At 34.1% G+C, this 19,436-nt stretch overlaps 1 protein-coding gene across 3 annotated transcripts in view; it reads right to left on the reverse strand.

Moving 5' to 3' along the window:
- Positions 1-19,436, reverse strand: part of LOC140141926 (uncharacterized) — a 292,894-nt gene that overhangs the window by 103,845 nt on the left and 169,613 nt on the right. For 2 of the 3 annotated variants that reach the window (XM_072163808.1, XM_072163810.1), the window contains exon 3: positions 8,975-9,055. The exons of the other annotated variant lie outside the window; for it this stretch is intronic. In XM_072163808.1, coding sequence (XP_072019909.1) covers positions 8,975-9,055 — 81 coding nt within the window. The remainder of the gene's footprint in view (positions 1-8,974; positions 9,056-19,436) is intronic. 3 annotated transcript variants of the gene reach the window in all.

Here is a 19,436-nt window from a genome sequence, read left to right on the forward strand (position 1 = left end):
GCAGTGCTTTCGGACACGTTCATTTTACTTGCGGGTTGATGCATTTATATTTGCTTGCATTTTCCAACATTTTAGTGACACTTTTGTTATAAAATAGCACGGGATATTTTCTCGTGTATGAAATAGGTTAATAAATACGTATACATACATACATACACAATTCTTTTATAAAGCGCCGTTACATCTAGACCACAGCGCATAAACAAATTCAAAGCATAAATACAATATAACAAAACAAAGTGAGCAATAAAAACAGTCAACTTTTTGGGAAGAGATGTGATTTCAATAATTTCTTAAAGACTGGTAATGAGTTTGCAGTACGAATGGTGATGGGTAAATTATTCCACAGTCCAGGAGCAGCCAGAGAAAAAGCTTTATTTGCGGCAGAATGAAGAGATTTGGCATTGAACTTATGTATCACTTGTTGCTCGAGAGATTGTACAACATAATGCACTAGTCTTGTACTGAGATGTTGATGCGTCTAATGCACTCCCCTGCGGGGCTCGTACATGATACGCATCAACATCTCAGTACGCGTGCATTATTTTATTTCACTCCCAACAAATGATACGCATTTATTAACCTATAAATGGACAGTGATTGACAAATTAAAAATCTAGTACTGGTACGAATCCATGAGCCCAACCAAATGATGTTTCAGTGTACCCGAGAATCATATGTCCGCTTTATAAACACCTATTTATTGATGCATTTATTTTGAGTTTGTCTCGCAATAAAGGGGTAATTACTTTTTGGTAGGTGTTTATAAACGATTGTGCTAAAGCATTATAAGGGCACCATTATCACCCTTTTCTGAACAGAGTGTTATCACTTGTATAAAGGAGAGATCAATATGACTTGAGTCTGCTGGAAAGGCTAGTCGGTTGAAAATGAAAAATAGCGGCAGCTATTATCATCAATTATGAATACGTTATCATTGCAGTTACACAACGAAATAAAATTCAAAAGGTTCAGTTGTTTGACTTATGATAACTACAAACCTGAGGCTATTATGAACAAATTCATTGACGATATCGTCAGCCATTCGTAGGCATCTATGTTTATTTAATGAATCACGTCTCAAACGTTTAAAAGAAATATTAAAGGATTTCTTTAAATAATCTGATCTTCCTGCAAACGATTGCTTTACCTACCAATGAGATGGTACGTTGTTTAATGCGCAAGAAGTACGAGTAATTGTATTGGTCAACAGGGATCGCTGGTCGCAAGGACCGGGTGCTATGGAAACAAGTTTAATTATACATTTCCCACATAAATGGTCAGTTTGAGGGACAGGTGAGCGTGAGATGTATAATCATTTGATTTTATTCATAAACCTGGCATCATGAAAAAGGCATTTAGCATTCATTTTGTTCCCCAAAGTCAACACTTTGGACAATGTCATAGAGATCAAATTTAGATCTTGTATAAGCAAAATTACATAATAGTCTAACAAGATAAGTATGTTCATGAAGGTAGAAACGTTCTTCACTGTTTATGCGATGGTACCAGGCTGTACAGAAGCTAACACTTAGTGTGTCCCTGTTGATAGAAGGAAGCGTCACTAACATGACAGATAACCACACTAAAAGCTATTAAATTTAACATAAAACTGATCAACTGGACTCACTTTTATTTGAGAGGCTACAGTATCGCACCTTATGCTAGGTGCATCTTCAGGCCGTCAGATCATCAGAGCTCCTAAAAATGTGGATCTTCAAACAGATGTTCAAGAAGAGGCATATCTAATATATAATTTAGTATTTAACTGTAGGTAGGTTTGTGTTTTATTTATATCACGTTTGAACGTTTTCTTTATGAATAAACTTTGAAATCAATCATTATTGTTCGGAACTACGAAAACAAAAACTTTGATAACCCGATGAATCAACCAGGCACAGAGCCCTGACACAGAGCTGTCCAAATCAATCAATCTTCTTAACCCCCTGGACACTACTGGTCGTCTAACAGCATTTCTGATAGGTTGATAAGGCTTTAAACTATTTATGGTCAAACTTGTATTTTGCAGATGATTTTATTAATACCCTCCTTGATTGGTTCAAAATTGGACATAATATTCATTTTGGGCAGGTATAGTTCTCATGGGGTTAACACAAAATCAGAATGATCGAGACTCCTGATAAAAATTGAAATACGCAGATAATAAAATGTGTGCCATATGAAGAGAACAACGCATCGCAATTTTTCTAACTTTAGAACCTTATTGATAAATTGGCATAAAAGCAATATGCGTAGACAAGAATTGTAAGTGTGCTATGTATTAAGCATTAGGTACACCCTTCACCATTAAAGCTTCCAAAGTAGGTTACCACTAATGAGCTTTTAACATACTGCTGTAAAATCATGTTATTTACGTCACTTATAATGAGTAAATCCATCCATAAAAGGGAGTTTTAAATCACATGGGCGAACAACACAGAACATTATCATTTAAGGACGTACAAATAATTTCATACGTAATACTTGCATGTAAAAGTTCCTTAATTAGCTACATGAGCTGTAAAATTCATCTTAAAGGACTCTTTTCTGGATTCGTCTTTTGTATTTAGTATAACTCTAATAACGCTAATCCACTAGAAACTTTCAGAAAGGGACAGAATGACCAAAATGTGTCTCTTGTAATTACAGCTATCTGTGGTACGAAGGAGGTCAATGGACTAAGACACTAGCCCACAGGATAACTGATTCCATTAGTAAGTGACGCATTGCTCCATTGACCCAACAATTAACACTTCACGTCACGTTTCTACAATGAACAATACTTTGCGCTAAAACGTGATTAATTTGGATTTGTTTTATTGTTCTATACATTTGTGTTGTTGCTGTTGTTGTTTTTAGCTGTACAGATAAGAAATTTATTAAACAAATTTGAATGAAGCTACAAAGACCAGTCTGTTAAAATCATTTCAATTTACTTATATGAGTTAATTCTTCTGTGGTACTCCTGTGATATTAATTCCGTTCTATTGATCGTAAATTACAAAATTCATAAATTACAAAAGTTGATTTTGTTTTTGACAGTCAACAGAAAAACCCAAAGTGCTCTCTTCAAACAATAAGAAGCAAGTCAACGTATCGACAAATCGTTGACAGATTAATACATTCCGAACATGCAGAATGACTACATTAAAGAACTTGGAAAAAAAGGGAAAATTGGAGGTGTAAGTGGAGGGTAAGAATAAAATAGTCTTGATCCAATAGATGGACGGAAATCTCTTCCGATATTACATTAAGTGGTGGTGGTCTTATATTAGAAGTGTGACGTGTATAACAAGGAGATCGCTTGCATTACAATTAGATTGGTAAAAGGAACAGGGTTCTAGTCAACACTTTTCATGCGTTTCGTAGTAAACATCAGTTGGAACATGTATAATTAAATTACAGTGAATGAAAGTTTTAGATCATTTTTACCAGTTATCCAATCGGGTTCCACTGATTGGATAAATGTCATATCAAACAATACTCTATTCATGTTATTCAAGTGCAACGTATTTGTGCAAAATATAAATTACAAAGTGGCCTCATATAAAAATATTTGCACACTACGGTATGTGTGATAAACAAAATTCGATTAGCAATAATACAAATAATTATTGAACAAATATTGTAGTAATCCATACACCATATTTTTGTCATATTGTCAGCATTGTATGTGGACAATCCCCGAAGACAATCTATAAAGAGCTAAAAAAACATTTAAGTTTCTGAAATTGTCCCAGCCCCTTTTCGTGTCTATAATTATATAGTACTTGACAAGGCTTTCATGATCCACCCAACAATTCTTAACAATACAGTAATAGTACATCATGTTATTATCTGCTATATTTTAATGCAAAACCCTTCGGGCCAAGGTTTCTACCTGGTATAGATGAAGTATTATGTGTAACAAGTCCACAATGACCCCATTCTCTGTTCGATAAGACCTGTCTTCTAATATTAGCGATTAGAGCTCAAACGCAGAAGACAATGCTAATTTTACTTCAGCCAGTACTCTGGGCAATGATTTGGGTTAGCGTAAAGATTAAAGAGAACCTGCTTTATATAGGGTTTTACAAACCGGTCAAAAATATAGGTTAGGTGAGGTATAAAATCAAACAAAAGAAAAGAAAGAAAGAAACTTCTGGTCAACTTTGGTTGATTTTAGTCATGGGAGATGCATTTCATAGTTTTATTTTGTATTAGTCGTTTTTGAAATATGATTGAAAATTTTCTCACTTCTCATTACAAACAATGTTAATCGCCATTCCTTTCACGATCACTATTTTGAAAAAAAATCCGTACGGTCAGAAATTATCTGGAAACTCCAGATACAGCCGTATCGGGAATACCAGCCGTATCGGGAATGTACCGTACATCGATATCCTTCTGATAGATTAATATTAGCGCAGTATATAAACAGTCGACGATCAATATTAGTAAAGGCCCAACCGGACGATCGTAAAAAACATCAAAATTTAGATTTTGGTATTTTTGTCATTGTCAAAGATGTGCTAACATATCCTGCTAGTGTTTCAGCCGAAAGTGTATTTAAGACAAAATAAGGCATTTACATGAATCTGTAATTTATAGTTGACGAATAGTCTGAAATCTGATGCTTTCAACGAAAGTCGGCGCAAGGAAGTAATTAACTGCAATTGTTTTATACAATATATTTTCAGGTTTTAATTCTTACATACATGTTGTATGTCAGATTCATAAAACCTGGGATAAAAGGTAATTTTCATAATTAATTACTTCATTTGCATATTTTGCTGTGAAATGAAAGAACTAAACTTTAACTTTGTATTATGTGTATCAAATCTCGTTATTGTACCAACTGCAGTTTTCAACTGACGTTCAATTCATTTATATCAAAAATGTTTTTAAAATGTTTTCAAAATGTTATTGTAAAATATTTTTTGCAAACAATTTGTGCCAAATATTTCGTCAACACTTAAATAACATTATGTTAGAATATTTGCAGCAAGTTATCAAAAAACGTTTTTGGATGTTATGAAAACGTTTTATACCCTTAATATACCCTTTTATATAACCCGACATTTAAACGTTTTCTGGCAACCTTTTCTAAACTTTTGCGAATGATGTCGAAAATGTTTTGTGTTTGCTGGGTAATTCCTTATGTAATTACTGACATTTATACAGCGTAATACTGGTAGTCCACAGTGTTGATATTAATGATAATCATCATGATAATCTAATAAATTGTTATCAAATGAGAGATCCTATTTTTCTCATTAACATATTGAAATTAGGAGTTCCAAATCGGTGTATTTCCGAAGATATCGTCAAAAAACTGTTGAATTAGTCTCAAACGTTGTATAGTCAAGGCAAATTCGGCAAATTTGTGATGATTTCTCCGGAAATATACCGTTTTGGAACGCCTAATGTCAATATGTTAATGAGAAAAATATAATTTCACCTGACACCAATATCTGCATTTTGATGGGGGTAAGGTGGGGGTGAGGCTGTCAATCAGGTTACCTTTAACTTAATTCCAGAAAGATAGACGTTCAGCTTGCAACACTGAAGTTAATGCTGATGGTTCGTGAAAGTATACAACAAAGCATTGCAAATTACGAACATCTTTAAATAGACATTGAATCAATGCTTTTTCTGATTTCAATTATGCTCTTTTTTAAAAACTTTCATTAAGATCTTTCATCGTAAAAGCATTAGATAATATTTTGAGTCTATTGTGCTTAATTGTGGACGGATATATGGTCGAATCCAACGAAAAGTGTACACGGCATGTTCAGGGCCATAACTTCAAAGTATTAATCAATTGGCATTTGTTTTTGTATTGCGTTTATTCGCCTTGATCATACGCTTCTTGCGCCATATATAATAAGACCCCTTCTGTGAAAAACTTAGACACAGAGACCCCAAAACATGCTATTTTTACCCATTTTTTCAAAATATTTCTTAAAGTATTTTTAAAAACATCTAAATCAGTTATGAAAAGAAGTCATTGGATTGAATCTAAATTTATTTCCTGAAAGGTGTGTATTCAAAGATTGCCTGTTCAATTTTTCACATATTTGTACATAATTATGAATTTTTTGTGATAATTTTTTGAGTGGTATTTTTTTACATTACCTACGAATACAATTTTTCATAGCACTAGATATATCTTTAAAAAATGGAAATCACTAATAAATGCGCAATTGATACAAGCTTTGATATGTCCAATACTGAAATGCATTGCATTCGGACATCTTTATTATTGTGTTTAGCTGCCAGAAATTCTAAATGGCACAAAGGTAGGTTTGGTAAAAATTGCCATTACCTCCGAATACATGTTAAAAGCTGTGCCATTTCCACAAACAAAGAGAATAGTAAACAATAGTTAAGCAATAGGTGCAGGGTGATACACTCTTTATTTCTATCAAGTTTCAATAGCCTGCGTTTATGATATTTCTGAGATGTCAACAATAAAAGCAAGTATTCGTAGGTAAATTTCGGTAACCGAATGTTACCTACGAATACAATTTGACATCATGACAGTATTGTGAAACACCGCCATTCATGCCAATGCCAATATTGGTACATAACGAAGGCCTGTATGTTTGCTATCAAATCATATGTCAATGAAAGTTGGGAATTCACATACATGCCCACCATGCAAAACTGAATACGGCTTAATTGTTGAAAATATGTACTGAAATAGACGACGGTCTGCTCATTTGAAAGAAAAATCAGATTCGAAGAAGATTATAAGGGGATAAATACTTGGATTTGTCAGCTGTCATGTGTGTTTCATTTTAAACGTTTACCGACCTTCTGGTTTGAGTAATTCGTGTCAAAATTGGGTTATTCGAAGGTAACTTTTGACGTTTTCGCTAAGTTTACCTACGAATACCATGGACAAAAACGACTTTTCTCATTGTCTCATGATCTAGACAACACAGTGGTGGACCCTAGTATAAAGCTAATTATAGTTGCCCTCAAATGAAAGGCCACAAGACGTAACTGACTCCAAGATGGACTTCACAAGTCTGCAATAACGGTTTTAAGCGATTTGTGTGCAATTAAGCAAATTAAAGTCACTTTAGTGCCTTTGTTTCTTACTTCAATCCTCTTTCAACCACTGTGAACCGACATTAAATATACATGATAGGGTCTCAAGTATCAATAAACGCACATAAAGAAAATAATACATTCGTAGTGCTTTATAAAATGAAAATTTGATTGCGATATCCACCAAAAGTCTAATTCTTACCTACAAATACTGAAATGTTACTTACGAATACAGCATAATACATGGCATGTGTAATGAAGTGTCCCTACCAATGGAAATTAATTGTCAAAAACTTTAAGTGGTACCCCAAGACACTATTATTACCCATATACGGATTCATTCAACAATTATTTATTATGTAAAATGGCAGATTAACTACTTGTATATCAAAATGAAGTGGTCAAAATCTTGCTAAAAGCATCAAAAATTGTTTGATCTAAGGTAATAGCATTTATTCATTTGGACGTACCATCTGAAAGACATCTAAAAACTACCATTTTATTAATTCATTACCATAATAGCAAAATTTAAACCTCTAAACTCAATATAGATATTGTTAAATCGCTCGTGTTACCTACGAATACCCGGGTTTCTTCACCTTTTCATTGTATAAAGCGTTAGGTGTATGCGTATAATTCCTAATATTCTTGAAAACATATATCCTACTCGTTCTTATACAATGTGTAAATTGATTCATACTCATTTGATAAATAAAATACAGAAACTTACCTAAACTTCATTTTCAAAAATAAACTAGCATAAATTGACTTAGATCATAATGATCGCGTTATAAAAATAAAAACAAATATTTTCTGGTTGAGCTAGCATTTACCTGACACCCTGTGGTCTACATTACACGAAAAAGCGTTAATGGGAATATTCCATTTGTTTTAGGTTGATTAGTATTGCGATAGTGAAAGCATACTAGTGGTATTCGTAGGTAACATTGGGTTTTGACATCACATTTACTATCACACGTCCTGGATTTATTTTTCAAGATTAGTAATGGCACTTTTGGTTCCTATAAGGCCAATATGTCATCAATCAATGGGCAAAAGGAAAATATTGTGGAGACATTTTTATTTCGGACTTATATTTTTGGTCCGTGGACACTTTTGGTTGGATTCGACCATATAGGCCCTACTACTGAATGGTATTGGTACCTGATTGGGCTTTAACGCGTGTATTCGTCGGTGTTTGTACGCGTGATGTCATTCAGCGCGGTGATTAGTTACACATATAAAGTAAATGACGTCGACATGGACCCCACTGACGCGTATCAGCATCGCTCATCCAAGCAAAAGTACGCCATATGTTTTGATTTTTTCTAGTGTTCATTGTGACACAATTTTAAAAATCTCTACAACATTAGAATCTTATATACAATAAGTTAAAAACCATTTATCCCACAGGACCCAATACTCAGCATTAATGCATTAAATACACAATCCACATCGGCAATACTTTACTATGGATATCAATATATACATATTTATTGAATTCTTGAATAGCAGACATTTTCTATAGTTTCAATGAAACTAATGTGTAGCATTTGAACGTTAAGTGAATATGTTGAATTAAAGCTAGATTTATATTCTTGTCGCTCACAATTAGCGATTAATCATAGACAAATCAGCTGCATCATTCCTTCTTATGACTGAAAGTAAGAACCTACCTGTTTATTGGTCAAGAATATTTGCGACGTGCCCTTGACTTGGATGTAATGCTAGCTGTAGTGTTTTTATTTATACATCTTTGCTTTATCATAACAGTTCAAAATATTGAGTATACGCATTCAATGTAAATTTAAGTAATGTTTTGCTTGATAATATTTGACAATTTCCATTTTATTATACAGAGTACAAATTTAGTATTACATAAAGTTCAAATTTTTCATTTTATGTTATTATCTTGAGACCATTTCTCTTTACTCACGGATAAAACAAGATTGACAATAGGCTTGCCATTTCTTCCGACAATCTCCACAACTTCTCTTTTGTATATTTGATTCTGCATCTGTAGAAGGGGAACAGAGTTTAAAAAATATAACAGATTATTCAAAGGTTGCTTGAACAAATTCACGTGTTTAATTTGTATTTTCGCATCAAAAACATTCATTGAAAATAGTATAGGACTGTTACGTGATATATTCCTGCAAATGTCCCAAGGATGGGTTTTAAACTACTAAGTAATATCATAGATACAGAATTTGCCCAGCAACACAAAAACGTTTTAAAAACGTTTTAAATAAGTTATATTTTGGCTTTTGGTTTAGGTAAAACGTTTTAATAACATTAAAATGTCGGGTTATATAAAGGTCATGAAAACACACTACAACAATATTTTTAAAATGTGTTCAAAATCTTATTATAAAATATTTGCACCCAGCAAACACAGAAATGTTCTTAATATGTTTTTTTTTTCAAAACGTTTCAAAACATTTAAATGTCAGGTTATATAAAGGTCATAAAAACGTTTTTAAAACGTTATTGTAAATATTTTGGGCAAAAAATTTCGCAAAATATTTTTTAACCCCAAACAAACATTCTATTTAGAATGTTTTGTATCAAGTTTTCAAAAATGTTTTTAGAATGTTATTAAAACGTTTTATACCCTTTATATAACCCGACATTTAAACGTTTTCTGTAAAACATTTTGTGTTTTCTAGGCAGTAGATTATCAAAAAATGTTTTTTAATGTTATGAAAACGTTTTATACCCTTAATATACCCTTTATATAACCCAACATTTAAACGCTTTCTGACAACCTTTTATAACCTTTTGCGAATGATGTCGAAAACGTTCTGTGTTTACTGGGTGTCGTGTCAGAAGTGTATTTCATTTACATGTGCGACGCTTCCAAAGTGTAAGTCGAAACCCATCGTAACGCTATAAATCCTATATGGAAGAGTTACGACGGGTCTGGACTTACAATGGGGGTAATGTTTGTGAATCCACCCCTGGAACTATGAAATGCAACATTCACTTAATATCATAATGCAAGTTAACAAAATAAATATTCTTGAGACTTGTTTTGTCGCCAGAAGTGAGTCTGAAATACCCCAAAGAAGTGGTAATGTTTCTTTTGTACTTTATTTTATTAACAACCCAAGCAGTTGCAATGTATTTGAGCTTACCGTTTGGGATACTCAACACATTGGGGTATTCCAGTTGAAATACACACTACCCCTGTGGAAGATTTTGGAAATATCTTCCATAGGGGAGTATGTTTTTCAAATATAATTGGTCAGGGTTAATCATTTTGAAACCCATATCCCCCTGCATTATGGCTTAATGCAGGGGATTGTGTCTTTGTGGACACAACTGGAGTGAGTTTGTCAAGTTGAAGTATTGTCTATTCTATTCAAAACTATACTTCCTCTGTGGAAGTCTTTAGCTAAATCTTCCACAGGGATAGTGTGGATTTTAAATAGAATAGCCCGGCCATATTTACACGATGGGTAAGGTCAATGGGTAATTCAATGGGTAATTCATTTTGCATAACTAAGTCGTTTTGGGACAGTCAGCATTGGAACACAAGGTGAGGCCAGATACACTGATTTTATTATGTTACTGATTAAGTTAAGTCTACTGTATGGATAGCATCATTCCAACGCACGTCCCATCGATTTACGTGTAACACCAATGAAACACTATCAAATCAACCCGCTTCATTACCAGTCAGGAACGAAAACATTACAGTTGCAAGAATAGGACAATCTAAACACTGGCAATTTACTGGGTGGTTTTTATTTCGCCATTACTTAGCGACCGCATCAGTTCAACTGATACTCTGTTTTTATAGTATATGTCATTGTCTTAAAGGGGATATCTTTTCTGACAGACATTAATTTCACTTATATGTTCTTATCAATTTTGATATAACATTTTGCTATTAGTGTTATATTATATACTCAAGTGTAATGTTTGCGCGATAAAGGTACACATTGTATACAAGCCCAGGAGTTTATACACAGCCAGGCGTTACGCTGGTCTGAACTGGCATCAATGTGTTTGTAATTCATTGCATCTGACTTGTAATATGAGAGAACGAATGATTTTCTCTCAACCACTTGAACCACTGATATTTTTGCGAGCTCGTTTTCATTCGAATGATACTTCTCATTCCTGACTCTTGTTGGTCAGTCATTTTAATCTGTATTTTTGTTTTGTATTTTGATTGTGAATTTTATTGATTTTATTTTATTTTTATGTTGTGTGTTTTCAATATTCAATTGCCCAACATTTACATCATTTCATGTTCAAAAATGACATCTTTTTTGTTGTCAAATATGTTGAATAACATATTAATGGGTTGTATCATTGTATTTTACTACAATTTAATTCAGGTGCCAATATGCACACCAATTTGTGTTAATGTATTAATTCAATTTGATAGCATCAACCTTATAAATGGTCAACTATTTTTTAAAGTGATCATTGATCTGATATTAATATGCCCTATTTTCCAAATTTAGATTTATTTACTGATGTTATGTAACCGTACGCACTTCCGAAATGAAACCTTCTGGATTCAAAAGAATCTATTCTGGGATCACCTAGGAAAATACATGTAAAACGTTCGGATATAAACAAATCTAATATGACAATTAAATTGAATTAAGAGTGTAGAGATTTACACGTGTTGGTAGTAGACATCAAAGAAAAGTTTAAAACTAGTCAACAACACGCACGTTTTTGTCCGAGTAATTTCAGAGTAACCATACTCCGTCATCAGCGGTGTTATACTGGTGAATGACTGATGTATGCACTTTACTTCCTGTTGACAATGTCCTTTTTTGACCTTTTGTCAGGTGTTTCTAGAAGTAAAGTGTCATAGATTTTGGAAAGTTCTCGGCCCCGCCCCTATTTAGGGTGGGGCTGGTCTCTTTCTTGATGAAAAGCCATTTTACACCTGACAAAAGGTCAAAAAAGGACATTATCAACAGGAAGTAAAGTGCATACATCAGTCATTCACCAGTATCACACCGCTGATGACGGAGTATGGTTACTCTGAAATTATTCGGACAAAAACGTGAGTGTTGTTGACTAGTTTTAAACTTTTCTGTTGAATTAACTAGATTCTTGTTTTAATATTGCTATACTCCAATAAAATAGAGAACGAACGTGCTCACAACAGTTTCTATACATATAAGACAGAACTGTTAATGGCATTCAGCATTTTGGTATAATTATGTTGACAAATATGCTGAGTATGTTGCTGATATTTTTCTAAAATATATCTACGGTATGTTGGACCTAGAAGTTATACCGTTGTAATGAAATGAAATGATGAAAATAATTTCTAGCCCAATACATAAGCTACAATATATAAAAAAAAAAGTAATAATGACGGTCTCGTCTGACAAGAAAAGTGTGATATTAAAGTTTGTGGTAAGTATTTTTCATGATTTTATGTGGTCGATAATTTGAATTAAGACAATAATGTACTTTATGATTGAGGGAACTCTGAATTCCCTTTAATTATATATAAATTTTAAGGCTACAGTTTGTCCACTCTGAAGTACAAAGTGACAACGCGCGCGTATGCAGCGCGTAAACAATGCGCAGTGCTGCGTCTCTGCTGCAGGTATGCGTGCCTTCAAAGTCGGCATAATGTGTGCGTCCGCGTTGGTACTTTGTGCTTCAGAGTAGACTGACTGTATGTTCGTTATTTTAAATATCCTTTTCAATCAAAGGAATTTTCAAACTTTAGCAAATAATCCCTAATCCGTCTGGACAAGCAGCAAGTGAATATGAATAATTACATAACATTTGGGTCTTCTTACATTGGAAAATATAAATATTTTATGGCGAATTATTATATTATTGGTTTCTTTATCCACTTTAGAAAGTTACCCACGACTAAAGCCATCTTGAGTACAATTCTATGATTATGTTAATTTAATACCCAGAACTGTTGACCAATACAATAGCGATTTTAGAGTATCACTTCGAGATTATTTTCATCCTCTCTAAACATGTTACAATTTATCAAAACACTTACAAATATGGCCACAGAATGATTATGCGATTATGAAGTGGATAACATTGTTATTATAGTTATTAAATATTAATCGAAAACACTTGTCTCATATACCTTCCTGTCACTCAGTGATATTTTACTTATTGTGAAGAGCAGGAAATTTGTATCGATAAAATGAGATATGCTTAAATGATCGCATTGCCTTATATATTATGAGAGCTTATTAAAATACCTTTAAGTTTAACCCAATTGTCTCAATCAGTATATGTTTTATTTTTGTTCAATATTTATATGGTTCTTTCCTTCTCTTTTTCAGATCTCTCTCTCCTCTTCTCGTCACGTCTCTTCTCTCCACTCATTTCTGCTCCTCTTCTCTCCTCTCCTCTTCTCCTTTTCTTTCCCTTCCCTTCCCTATCCTTCTCTTCTCTTTTCTTCTCCTCTCTTCTCTTCTCTCTCTTCTCTTCTCTTCTCTTCTCTTCTCTTCTCTTCTCTTCTCTTCTCTTCTCTTCTCTTCTCTTCTCTTCTCTTCTCTTCTCTTCTCTTCTCTTCTCTTCTCTTTCTTCTCTTCTCTTCTCTCTTCTTCTCTTCTTTTCTTTTCTCTTCTCTTCTCTTCTCTTCTCTTCTCTGCTCTTCACTGCTCTGCTCTGCTCTGCTCTGCTCTGCTCTGCTCTGCTCTGCTCTGCTCTGCTCTTTATCAGACTTAGTTTAAAATGATCTTAACACATCTTCATCAAGTGTATTCTGAAATGTGTCGATATTTAACACACATTTAAATATTTGTCATGTGCGACAACGCCCTATAAGTTTGCACAGATATTTTGAATTGAGAAACTAAGTGGTTTTGATCAGAAGATTATAACACTTTCAAGTTATCTACTTACTTTCACGCCAACACACAGAGACGACCTGATTCCGGAAATAACCTACTTACAAATTCAATAAGAAACTAATGCAAATATTAATTTGTCACAAAATGATAGCTCAAGCAAAATCAGGACTGCCTTTTTGGTTAACTCATTTGTCTCTATTACTATAAGTAGATCAAATTTAAATTTGAATTAGATATTGAATTGAGCAGTTACAGGTACTTTGAACTGAAGAGGAGTAACAATACAATTCATTTAAGCACATAAATAAACAGAACAGAAAATGTAAGTAAGACGTTCATCCGCTTGCAACTTCGAGAACATAATCTTCTTCAAACTACAAGATATAAACGTTTTAATATAACGTTTTAAAATAACACCAACTTAAGGACATAGTTACTGGTAAATAGTTTACCATTTACTGGTACATATTTTTATTCTGCTTCAAAGTTAGTTTCAGAACATTTTAACCTCCCTCCTCTCCTCTCCTCTCCTCGTCTCGTCTCGTCTCGTCTCGTCTCGTCTCTTCTCTTCTCTTCTCTTCTCGTCTCGTCTCTTCTCTTCTCTTCTCTTCTCTTCTCTTCTCTTCTCTTCTCTTCTCTTCTCTTCTCTTCTCTTCTCTTCTCTTCTCTTCTCTTCTCTTCTCTTCTTTTCTCTTCTCTTCTCTTCTCTTCTCTTCTCTTCTCTTCTCTTCTCCGTTAAATTATACGGTTGAGTATTGAGCACATTCTTCGATTCAAAGACACAAATGAGGTTGAGTGCGTTATTACGCTTCGCAATGCGAAACATTTCAGAACATTTTAACCTTCTCTCCTCTCCTCTTCTCTTCTCTTCTCTTCTCTTCTCTTCTCTTCTCTTCTCTTCTCTTCTCTACTCTACTCTACTCTACTCTACTCTACTCTCTCTCTACTCTACTCTACTCTACTCTTCTCTTCTCTTCTCTTCTCTTCTCTTCTCTTCTCTTCTCTTCTCTTCTCTTCTCTTCTCTTCTCTTCTCTTCTCTTCTCTTCTCTTCTCTTCTCTTCTCTGCTCTGCTCTGCTCTGCTCTTTATCAGACTTAGTTTAAAATGATCTTAACACATCTTCATCAAGTGTATTCTGAAATGTGTCGATATTTAACACACATTTAAATATTTGTCATGTGCGACAACGCCCTATAAGTTTGCACAGATATTTTGAATTGAGAAACTAAGTGGTTTTGATCAGAAGATTATAACACTTTCAAGTTATCTACTTACTTTCACGCCAACACACAGAGACGACCTGATTCCGGAAATAACCTACTTACAAATTCAATAAGAAACTAATGCAAATATTAATTTGTCACAAAATGATAGCTCAAGCAAAATCAGGACTGCCTTTTTGGTTAACTCATTTGTCTCTATTACTATAAGTAGATCAAATTTGAATTTGAATTAGATATTGAATTGAGCAGTTACAGGTACTTTGAACTGAAGAGGAGTAACGATACAATTCATTTAAGCACATAAATAAACAGAACAGAAAATGTAAGTAAGATGTTCTCTTCTCTTCTCTTCTCTTCTCATCTCTTCTCTTCTCTTCTCCGTTAAATTATACGGTTGAGTATTGAGCACATTCTTCGATTTAAAGACACAAATGAGGTTGAGTGCGTTATTACGCTTCGCAATGCGAAACATTTCAGAACATTTTAACCTCCTCTCTCCTCTCCTCTTCTCTCTCTCCTCTCCTCTCCTCTCCTCTTCTCTTCTCTTCTCTTCTCTTCTCTTCTCTTCTCTTCTCTTCTCTTCTCTTCTCTTCTCTTCTCTTCTCTTCTCTTCTCTTCTCTTCTCTTCTCTTCTCTTCTCTTCTCTTCTCTTCTCTTCTCTATCTTCTCTATCTTGTCTTCTCTTCTCTTCTCTTTTCTTCTCTTCTCTTCTCTTCTCTTCTCTTCTCTTCTCTTCTCTTCTCTTCTCTTCTCTTCTCTTCTCTTCTCTTCTCTTCTCTTCTCTTCTCTTCTCTCCTCTTCTCCGTTAAATTCTACGGTTGAGTATTGAGCACATTCTTAGATTCAAAGACACAAATGAGGTTGAGTGCGTTATTACGCTTCGAAATGCGAAACACTAGACGCCTAAGACAAATTCAAAACCTTTTTTTCTTGTATTAACTATTGAATTGTGTGATAATTGTCTAGTACGTGATTCAGTGGATCCCATGATTTACAAAAATAATATTCGTATCCCTTTCTTTTCTGAGAAGCTGCTTGAAGAATTATCAGGAACGGTTATAATGATATCTTAGCGATCAATCGGCAAATGTAACTGTAGCGATATCTGTTGACAGTTATCTCGATAGCGTTGAGACAGGTTGATATAAAGAGGGCAACAATCGCTCTAGTTTGAATATTGTTGCGTGTCAAATACACATTCATGGATACGGATGTCAATTATGATGGGTAAATGTTCACGAACATGAAATGGTTGGTTCTTGTCTTCTTCATAATTTTTTTTGGGGGGGGGGGATGGGTGCCAAACAATTATTTGCTCACATCAAGATTGGGATTTTGTATGATAATTGCATAATCTATAAATGTTGAAATTATAAATATGTTGCAGTAGTCTTGTCGAATGGGGATTGCATATGAAATATGTGACTCTCAGATTAGGGGTGTTTAATTGGGCTTAAAATTTGACTAAATTAGGTATGGTTCCCTGAAAAGGTCCTGGTCGTTTGTATTGTGGTTTGATTGTATAGAGTAGTGAAAATCGGGCATGTTTGTACTTCTTTCAATAGGGAAATATAAACATGGCAATGAGACACAATTCCTTTTGTTAATGCTATAATGCTTTGTATATGAGGTTTACGAACGCATTACACAACGAGTTTCAGTAATCTCATAGCCATATGATAGAAGTTTAAAAGCTTCGATTAAAGATATTTATACCACCAGCAGATAATGAATTAATAAACAAATGAATGAAAAAAATAAAATTAGGAAACTAAAAAAATATATGAATATAGATACATATTTAAGGTGGTACTACACCCCTTGATAAATTTGTGATTATTTTTCGCAAAAATAGTAACACACTGGTAACAAAAGTTAATGTATATTATAGGGGCAAAAATCCAGTTGCTACACTGGAATTTCAGTGAATCAAGACGTTATTTATTTAAGAAAAGAGGTACCGCTAGAATATACCTCATTTCTTAACATATATAATGAACAACTTGAATCACTGATTTTTCAGTTCGAATTGCCCCTATAATATACATAACTTTTGTTACCAGTGTGTAGTTATTTTTCGAGAAAAATGCCAAATTAATCATAACATTTATCAGGGGCTGTAGTACCACCTTAATTTAAAATATAGATAAAAAACCTACAAACCTGATTTTCTGTTATTAGATATGACGATATTGAATATATGATATTATATTAATTATTGTACTTATCAGAGTCAGCTGAGTGCGAGGAGGTTGTAAATGCATAGGAATAACAAAGCACATACGACCTGCTCTACTTGCACTCAGCTGTATAGGTCTAGGTGAATTGGATCATTACCATAATGATTACAGGTTAAATCAATCAGCAATGGTTTATGGTATTCTTTAAACATTCACGTATTTGATCCTCGCACTTTCTGCCTGAATTTTAATATTACAGACATAGTTAATATCGTTTATTAATTAGAAAAAAGAGTTGACGTCACATAAATTATAAATTGTGATATAGCTTCTAATTCAGAAATATGGGAAATATATCGACGATGATTAATTGAATAGATTTTATATTATTATGATATTATGTTTGTATGTGCCGAGGTGGAATATATGAAAGTTTGTACACTGATATGTATTTGTCTTTTCTAATAAAATGTACTTGAATCACTTCATGTAGAAACACTAATTATATTCCAAAATAGCCTATTGTCAGAAGTAATCGTCAATGTTCGTTTACATAAGAAATATGGCAAATGTAATTATGTATTAAGACAGTTAGCGGTGAGCATGATGAACAAAACTAACCTTACATGCAAAGGTTGTAAATTGGGTGTTAGAATGTTCCACAGAAACTGATAATGTCTCAGTATTATACTGGTAAAATACATGGGTTATTCTAGTTAATCCATACACCCCCTATGACCTTAATCTTCCACAACTTAGGGGATGCAACCTTCAAATCATGTCACCCATTCAGGTAGACCCATTTGAAATTCACACTCTTTGTGTGGAAGATTAAGATCATGTCTTCCATAAGGGTTGTATGAATGTCAATTGGAAAAACCCAATGGCATATTAAGCAAACCCCTGATCGTGTATTTACACTATAGCATTATTGTTACTCTAGATGTTATATTAATACCAAGTGCATACTAGTTTGATCTGTATGTAAAGTTACTTAACATTATGTTATCAAGCCTGAATATCTTATTTCATTTTCAAACCGATACCTGCTTTTCCTATGACATATCAGGGTTACCTTTCATCTTTTTGTTGCTGGAATATGGCGTTGGGTCGCCACCCCAGGGTCACCATTAGTTCAATCAGTCGGTTGTTTAGAGACTTTTTCTTTAGCCCTTGTTTAGATAGTGGGGATTCTGGTTTCGCAGGGTAATCATGGTGAAGGAGGTAATAGTGTCGACACGGGTGGGGCTGGTACATGGCTGTAATCTCACATTGCTGTACTGTGGTTGACCTCAAGCTCGGTAGTGACGTCAATGCTTTTTTTTTGCAGTTGCGCCGCAAGCGTGCCGACAAATCGCGCTTGTGCGAATGCGTGTACGTTCTGCGCCATTTACTTTACGCCCGCGATTCAATGCATATTCGTCACTACCGAACTTGAGGCGAAACACTTCTAATCTAAACATTTTGCTTTAGAACCGAGGAATATTCCGCAGTCCTAGCAAACTGTTTAGATTTTTCACAATACCCGAAAAAAACGGATGCAAAGTAATTAACCTCATTCATAACCGTCACTTTTCGCTTTTGTAATTCTATCTGCGTTACATTTTCTTTCTTTGGAAACAAAATACAATATAAATTTATATTTCATTTTCAAAGACTTGAACAAGTACGCCCGTGTAAATTGTTAGAACGCATAACACGTTACACAGCACGGTCGTTGTAACGCGTACTTTAATATATACTACGTCACGAGACGCTGTCATTATACTTTTTCAATAAGGCGACGAAAAAAGTCGGGTCGGTCGGTCGGCCTTTTATGTTGTTGTTGTTGAAATGACCCAAACAATCACCAAAATCTGTAAATAATTAATTTTGCAATTTGAGAAAAAAAAAATGGGTTGGCATTCATTTGTACAGGAAAAAAATTTCCCCAATTTGTTCAAAATCTGGGTCGGTCGGGCACGTAGAACAGGGTTTTCTTTTTTCGTCGCCTAATCTGCAATTGTGTCCGCGTATTCAAAACTTATTATGTGATTGGATCAAACACATCGCGTCTATTCATGAGGTTATGAATATTGATTGTCACATGTTTTTATCCTCTCCAAATGCATGAAACAAAAAAAATAATCCAATGAGAGCGGAACCTTTCAGTGGATACTGAATTCAATATGATATGCTGC

The sequence above is a fragment of the Amphiura filiformis genome, chromosome 20 (assembly GCF_039555335.1).
Source record: "Amphiura filiformis chromosome 20, Afil_fr2py, whole genome shotgun sequence".
NCBI lineage: Eukaryota > Metazoa > Echinodermata > Ophiuroidea > Amphilepidida > Amphiuridae > Amphiura > Amphiura filiformis.